Source organism: Echinops telfairi, unplaced genomic scaffold, assembly GCF_000313985.2.
Source record: "Echinops telfairi isolate 266 unplaced genomic scaffold, ASM31398v2 ScPeMD7_7469;HRSCAF=8507_1, whole genome shotgun sequence".
Lineage (NCBI taxonomy): Eukaryota > Metazoa > Chordata > Mammalia > Afrosoricida > Tenrecidae > Echinops > Echinops telfairi.
The window spans coordinates 117839618-117847928 of NW_022111373.1; the positions used below are offsets into that span (position 1 = coordinate 117839618).

The following is an 8311-nucleotide window of genomic DNA, read 5'->3' on the forward strand; positions in this document are numbered from 1 at the left end:
TAGGTAGGTAGGTAGGTAGATAGATAGATAGATAGATAGATAGATAGATAGATAGATAGATAGATACTGAGGAACAAACAGGAAGCTCTGCTGGTATAATAGTGAGCTGAAAACCACAAGGTCAACGGTTTGAATACACCAGCTGCTTCAGAATAGAAAGATGAAGCTGTCAACTCCTGTAAATATTTAAAGTCTTGGACACCCAAAGGGCAATTCTCCTGTGTCCTGTAGAGCTCATATGAGTCAGAATTGACTCAGTGGTGGTGAGGCACAAACACACACAGAGGAACACAGATGCCATGTGAGAATCAACAAGGCACTGATGAATGCTCAGGGACTACCAACAAAAAAAGAATCAATACCAAACCAAGAAAGACAAAATCAATGCATTCATGTCAATGCTGACTCGTAGCGACCCTACTCAGGAGACTCTAATTTGGACTTGAGAAAAAAAAGGTATGCCTCTGAGAAATAGAGTCACCCACTTGTATTTGTGTTGTAGTAGCACTAGGAATCTAAAACCTATGTCAACTGGATATAGAGTCAACCCAGCAGCCACATTCTCAGGAGACAGCTTCTTTTGGTTCCTGACCGATACAGGGTATGTGTAGCTGGCACAGAATGAGGATCAAGGTGCATATGGGTCACCTTGACAGAAAGAAACCTCAGTTTCCTGCCATTCCTGCCAATACTTTATAATATCTAGTCACCCATTCTCAAGGTCATATGTCAACTCACAGCGCATTCTGTACAAGGATGGAACAGCTATACACAGCAGTGCATCACACGTAGGTAGGCAATCTTATCTTTTTACATTAGTAGTCTTAACCCTGTAGTTTCGAAGGATACCATACTTCAAAGTCATTTTCCCTCAATAGTCTGAACCAGACTTTTGTATACCTAAAGCCTAATAGTAAACTTTTATTCACAATAAAATTCCATCAAGTATGTCACTGGTAACTTCCTTAAGCATTGCCCATTTGTTAGAGTAGCTATCTTTCCACACCCAAAACTAGATGTCTAATTAAAATTTCCTCCAAAATTAAGGGCATGAGTCTCCACAGGAAGGGCTGAAAATACTATTATAGTAAACAGAATGTGGGGGTCTTACCTGGTGGTCTATTTTTGTTGCCTAGGCCGTGTCTCAAACATGCAGGTGGCTGTATGACTGCTAGGAATAATGCACCACGTTTATCAACCATCCTGTAGGTGCTGTGTTCATCCGTGAGTGAGCCAGACACACAATACGCTTACACAGTGAAAGTCGTTACTATTGATAGAAAACAAACAATAAGTAAAAACAAGATCCCAAAAGGGAAATGGCTATTCTTCATCAAATTAGCCATGTCCGTTTTCAATGGCCTCATGTGCATGGGAAAGTTGGAGACAGAAGAAGAATCAGTGGGTTTGAATTTTGGTGCTGGAGAATACTGAAAGTAACGTGGACTGCCAAAACACAAACAAACAGCTCTGTCCTGAAAGAAATACAGCCAGTGTACTCCATATAGGCAAGCATGGTGAGACTTCATCTGTGTTAGACAGGGTTCTCAAGAGAGATAAAACCAAATTGCTGATAATTTAATATATTTATTTATAAGGATAATTAGATATATAACAAGGAATGAACTGTTAAATCATATACAGTTAAATATATAATACAAGAAATAAACAGTTAAATTATAAAGCACTACAAATGGCTCAATTCAACTCACTGCCGTGAGAGAGATGTGAGAGACTAGCAGTCCTTCCAGTCCAATCTGCTGCCAGATCTTCCTCTATTTATAGAGAGAGCTAGGCTATGTCAGCACAGCAGCCACTCAGAAGGCAGGTCACCAACTGCCAGCCAGGTCACCAACTGCTAGTCCCCAGCTCCAGCGATGTCTTAAAGGGACCTCAACTTACAGCAACACAGTCCACAGGCTAGGCGTCCCACATGTAGTGTAGCCTTTAAATTGAGGCACAGGACAAGCAAGGCAGCCGCACACTGGTCCGATGATCAAAGAGCGAGAGACAAGAAAGGCGAGACTCACCAAGGCATTTATCTCTCTGCCTTTCAGTTAATCCCACTTGTGTTTATCGGCCAGGCTGGCACAATAAACTATTTCATCATCTTACATACTTTGGCCTTATTGTCAGGAAAGACCAGTCCCTGGAGAAGGACCTCAGGCTTGGTAAAGTAGAGGAGCAGCAAAGGAGAGGAAAGCCCTCAGCAAGATGGATTGACACCATAGCTACAACAATAGGCTCAAGTGTAGAAACAATTGTGAGAATGGTGCAGGACCAGGGAGTGTTTCATTCTGTTGTCCATAGGGTCCCTGTGGGTCAGAACCGGCTCGATGGTACCTAACAACCACATTCTTACATCACATGGTTCAGATCAGATACTGAGCTAGAGGCAATGCTGACTCTGGCTGCCACCAAGCTGCTTCGCGAGCTTGCATGGCCCCAGGGGCCTCTGCTCTGCCGTGGGGACTCTGCAGGGAGGTCCCCACACAGGATTTCCCCAGCCTCTGCTGCTGGGAACTTTTAGGCCCCGGATGCTTGCTCTTGCCACCCTACCACAGGGCATGCTCAGGCCTCTTTGCCCTTTATAGGCAAGTGTTACAGCTCTTTGAGTTTTATTGAAAGTGTTCAAAAGTACCCAGCTCTGCAGGCATGCTGCCTGCCCAAAATTGCTCGGCTCTCTCTATACATTGGCTAGCCAGCTTACCATCTCTCTGTCTAGAGTGTTATAGGTCTTTCTTCTGGGTCTATGAGGTTCTCAGAGCAGGCACTCTTGGTCTGAATAACACACTCCGCTCTAGACTCTTGTTTGTGGTAGTGAGCTACCGCTGAACCTCTGTGGGACTGATGCTTATAGTCAAACTCCGTTTCAATTCCAAGGCATGGCCTTCTGTGTTAGGCCAGGTTGACTTAAGAAACAAACCAGTGACACTCATATATGTGTGCAAAAGAGCTTTATATCAAGAAGTAGTTATTCATTAGGGAAACAGTCCAGCCCAATGTAGATCAAGTCACAAGTCCAATACTAGTCCATAAATCCCTCTTCAGACTCATGCAGCCACAAGCAAGGATGCAAAATGCAGGGAGATCACAGGCCAGTGGGTGAAAGTCTTGTGGATCAAATGGCAGTAGAAGCATCACATGGCTAGTGAAGGTCTCAGTGTGACGCGTCAACAGGAAGGTGAGGGCAAAGAGAGAATGGCCCACCTCCAGGGAGCCAGTTATCTCAGCAGCACCTCCAAATGAGGTTATCAAGCTCTGACCTGATTGACAGGCTAAACTCCACCCATATCTTCTCACCTGTTTGACACACACAAAAAACTCACTATCACAACCTCCCAGGAGGACTACGACATGACCAATTACTTAGTGAACCACAAGTCACTTTTTTATGGATTTTCAAACACCACTTACATAATTTGCTCAATTTCTTACAAGATGAGAAGGAACCCTGGTAGTGTAGTGGGTTACCAGTTGGGCTGCTTCCCATAAGGTCAACAGTTCAAGACCTCTGGTTGTGCCTTGGGGGGAAGATGAAGCTTTCAACTCCCATAAAAGTTTGGAATCTCAGAAATCGAGGGAAAGTTTCTACCCTTCCCCATATAGTCACTATGAGTCAAAATAGATTCAATGGCAGTGGGTTACAAGATGGTGACACAGCCAATCATTTTGTGGGAGATGCAAGGCAATCGCTAGAAAGGCTATCTAGAAAACCATTAAAAAATTGTTTTTGTCAGTGCAGTGCAGGATAAATCTGTTTCTACACCACCAGTAAAAGCAGAAAAACAAATTTCATTTTACATGGTTCTCACAAGAATTGAACATAAGTATTGGTTATGCATTTAGAACAGTGCCTACATACATTAATAATAAGTGGTGGGGAAACAATTCAATGACAGTGTTTGCATCAAATGGTTTCTCTTTTTCATATTGTCCACTTGATCTGTGTTGGTTGGGTGTTAATAATAAGGGAGTCCAATTGTCATGTCTTTTATGACTTCCCACAGAGGATCCTGGGAACCAAGGTTTCCAGACTAGTCAGTTTAAACTGAAGAAAGCCCTTGCATTCTTACTGGGAAAGCATCTAGGACTTAGAAGAGCTAAGCTCAGGAACCAATTAATATTAGCCCCAGGCCCATTGCGGGCTTTCAGTTCTAAGTAAAAATTCCATGTTTAGTTGAATCCAAGGGAGTAGATAGGAGTCCTAAGAGGAATGGTGGTGTTAGAGTTCATTACTGTCAAATTGGCCCAGATTCATCATAACCCCATGCTAACCTCAAATAATTGCTACCCAATCCATCCGAATGATTGGTCATGGATCAAACCACTGTGATCCATAAGGGTTTTGTTTGCCGGTTTTCCAAAGGAGATCACCAGCCCTTTCTTCCTACTCAATCTTACTCTTGAAACTCCCCTGAAACCTTTTCCGCATCGGAGCAACACACAGTCTCCTATGGCAGAGAGCAGGTGGCTGCGGTGGAGGTACCTTGAGAATCTCACCGTGGAAGCCCATGTGGGAGATGAGAGTTCCACAACTGCCCTGTATCAGAGAAGTGAACCTTCCTAAACACCCAACTCACAGCATTGCCACGATTAGAAAACCCCGATCAATAATTAGCTTTCCTGCTGAATTTTTCAATGAAATACAGCCCAAATACAAGCAGCTGCCTAATCAGAAGTCCCTTTGATTGGCGAGTGTGTGGACAGTGGCTCTTCTCTTTCTTTTCATGCTCGCTTTGGAATTAGCGCTGCATCTTAATGTGCCCCAGACAACTCGCGTGACTTCAGCGCCCTGGGATCGCGTAGTCTTGCTCCAGCAGGTTCTCAAATGCAGAACGCAGCAAAGTCAGACATGTGATCTCCATCTCATAACTTTATTGTACAGAGGCAGAAACAGAGCAGTTAAGTAAAGGACCCAGGACCACATGCAGGGAGCAATCAAGCCACAATCTCCTGAGTCTGCCTACATGCTTGTCATATTTGGCCTTGGTCTATAGCCCCTGCCCTTCCTGCTGTCCTCTGTTACAGACTTGTTACGCAAGGACAACTGAATTGTTATGTCTTACTTGTTCCTTATCCATATCCATGTGGAATTTGAGGTGAATTCACTGAGTAAAATGACCTTGAGGTTTAATCTGACAAAACTATGGCTTTACCAAACAAACATGAAGCCCCAGGATGCTCAACGCGATACAGGTTTTTGAAGAGCAGATATAAAGCAATGCTTCTTCTCCTAGCCTGTCCTTGGTTTAGAATTGACACTTGGCAAAAGATTTTATCACAGTGGGGTTTGAAGTGTTCTCCTGGTGCCTGTCCCCTGGTGACCCAGCAAAGAAATCTGACTCTCTTGTGTCCCCCTTTCTTTTAGTGCGCTGCTTCCTGTGGAAGTGGGATTCAGAAGAGGACCGTCCACTGTGTCTCTTCAGAGGACAACGAAACTGAAGACCACGGCCAGTGCTTGTGTGATCACCAACCTAAACCTCCAGAATTCCAAAAATGTAACCAGCAAGCTTGCAGGAAGAATACTGGTGAGTGAGGGCCTTGCTCACTTGGGGTGAAGAAACTTTTCACAAATAAGACCTTCCCCATGACTCAACCAGCGCTAAAGAGAGCAGTCAGATTTCCTGGGAGCAAGTCCTCAAATACACCTTTCGGCTTATAGTCGATTCTAATCCCCGAAGGCAATGGTTCTCAACCTTCCTAATGCCGCGACCCTTCAAGACAGTTCCTCATGTTGTGGTGACCCCCCAACCATAAAATTATTTTTGTTGCTACTTCATAACTGTCATTTTGCTACTGTTATGAATCAGGCATAGGTTGAGAACTGCTGCCCTAAGAAATTAGGGAGCCCTGGTGACATAGTTGGTCACACATTGGATCTGCAGGTAAAATCCACCAACTATTCCATGGGAGAAAGATGAGGCGTTCTATTCCTGTAAAGATTCATAGTCTCAGAAACCCAAAGGGGCACTTCTATTCTGTCCTATACGGTCCCTAGGCGTCAGCATCAGCTTGATGATGGTGAGTTTGGCTGGTTCCCCCAGTTTCCCACCTCTAAGCACATTCATGCTGATGTCTTGATGTCATGCTAGTTCTTCAAGGATTTCTGAGGGATTCTCTAGCCTTTCTTAGGAACCCAGTCAAGATAGAATGGTCAAACTACATCAATTAGCTTTGGTTTTTACCCTCAGTGAATACCAAAAAAAGAGCAAAATACAGAATCCCTTCCATTCATTCCCAGTACAATGAGAAATATGAACCTGCTTCTAGAATCTTAAAAATACTTAGCACATCTAAATTGTGTCCTTCACTTTTAGCAAAAGTTCTTTGATTTTTTTAATTTTTATTTTAAAATATAACCTTTTTTTATTTTGTATTGAAAAAGTTTGTATTTAGCCCTCTGGGCTCAGTTTAGAGGATTCCAATTTTGTGGTCAACATCTAAAGTGTTTTAGCCAGGAGCCAGTCAAACATATGCCTTCTCACCATCAGACCCAGTCAGGGTGTTGACCTTGGCTATGTCAAAGTCCTAGAGCTTCTTCACAGCCTGTTTGATCTAGTGTTTGTTGACCTTGTCATCTGCAGTGAGCACAAGTGTGTTGTTATCGTCCATCTTCTTCATGGCAGACTCCATGGCCAGGGGGATCTCATGATGGCATAGTGGGCCAGCGTTTTGCTCCAGGGTGCTCTTCCCAGGGCATTTGGGCTGCCTTCTTAACCTCAGCATCTTGGCCTTTGGAAGGTATTTTTGTGGCATTGGACTGCTTACAGAATGACCTTCTTGGCCTTTCATGCCTTTGCTTTGGCTTCTGTTTTGAAGGGGCTGGGGCTTCCTTCTTTGCCTTCGGTGCCATCTTCAAAATAAAAATTTTAAAAAATCGAATCTAACCTATTTTTGGAGTATAATCTAAGTATAACAAATTACTTTGGGCATAGAATTACCGAAGTACTAAAAATTTAAAACATGCTAGTGGTGTGTTGAGTTAAGCACTGAACTGCTATGCACGATGAACAGCCCAGTGAGAATGAGGTAGTGTCTCCTGTAACAATTTAAAGTCCTGAATCCCTGAGAAGAAGCTTTATTCTCTACTACAGGGTTGCTATGAATAGGATCAACTCGTCAGCAGTGAGGTTTTTTGTTTCCATAGTGGGGGTGAGAGTAGGAGGATTTTAATGGCACAAATAGTAAAGTGGTTGGTTGCTAACCAAAAGGTTGTCAGTTGAACCCATCCATTGCCTCCACAGGAGAGAGACCTGGTGATCTACTCCCTTACGCATTATAGCCTGATGGGACAGTTCTATTGGATCACCTGGGGTCACTATAAAGCGAACACCGCCAACAATTAAAATTTTTAAAAGCATACAAGTTAAAATAAGCATGAATAATATCCTATACTATTTTTAAACATCTTCCTTAATTCTTAAACATGGGGCTTTGTCAGAAAAAGTGATAAATTTAGTGCTTAAAAAGATCTAAGTACCAAATCTTCATTTCAACAATATTGGGGATGACACACAGCAACTCCTGTACATTTGTGCCAGGTATGTTCTAAGCATTTTATGTCTATTGACACACTTCACCCTTACAACAATGCTTTGACGTTATTTGTCATTGTTATCAAATGGTTCCTTATGTAATTTACCTTCTAAGTCATAGGATTAGTGAATTTCAACCCATGGGACAAATCCAATCTGATCATGATTTTGTATAGCCCAAGAACACAGCCATGGTCATTTCTTTACATATTATCTATGAAGAAAGTTAAAACAAATCCATGAGAGCTAAGATATGACCTTGAGTATATTCTACCTGAATTTTGAGAACATCTCAAGAATATATTTGAGTCAGTGAACAATTTTGACAAAGATCAAATGAACTGTGGGAGAATGTCAAAAACAGCATACATAAAGAAAGCAAATGAGTATTGAAAAGACAAGAAAGAAATAGAAGATCAACGTGTATGTCAGAAGAGACTCTGAAAATTGCTCTTGGCCATAGAGAAGCTAAAGGAGATGGAAGAAATGATGAAACAAAAGAGTTGAACAGAAAATTCCAAATGGCAGCTCAAGAAGACAAGAAAACTATCTTTTTAAATACTTTTATTGGGGGCTTTTACATCGCTTATCATAGTTCATACATTCATCCAGTGTGTCAAGCACATTTGCACATATGCTGCCATCATTTTATTTTTTTTAAATCATTTTCTTAGGGGCTCATACAACTCTTATCACAATCCATACATCCATCCATTGTGTCAAGCACATTTGTACATAAGTTGCCATCATCATTCTCAAAACATTTGCTTTCT

The 8311-nt window shown here is 42.3% G+C and overlaps 1 protein-coding gene across 1 annotated transcript in view; it reads left to right on the forward strand.

The window, feature by feature from the left end:
- The window catches only part of ADAMTS12 (ADAM metallopeptidase with thrombospondin type 1 motif 12), a 159790-nt gene that overhangs the window by 141122 nt on the left and 10357 nt on the right, over positions 1-8311 (forward strand). Inside the window, exon 21 of the mRNA XM_045285263.1 lies at positions 5372-5531. Coding sequence (XP_045141198.1) covers positions 5372-5531 — 160 coding nt within the window. The remainder of the gene's footprint in view (positions 1-5371; positions 5532-8311) is intronic.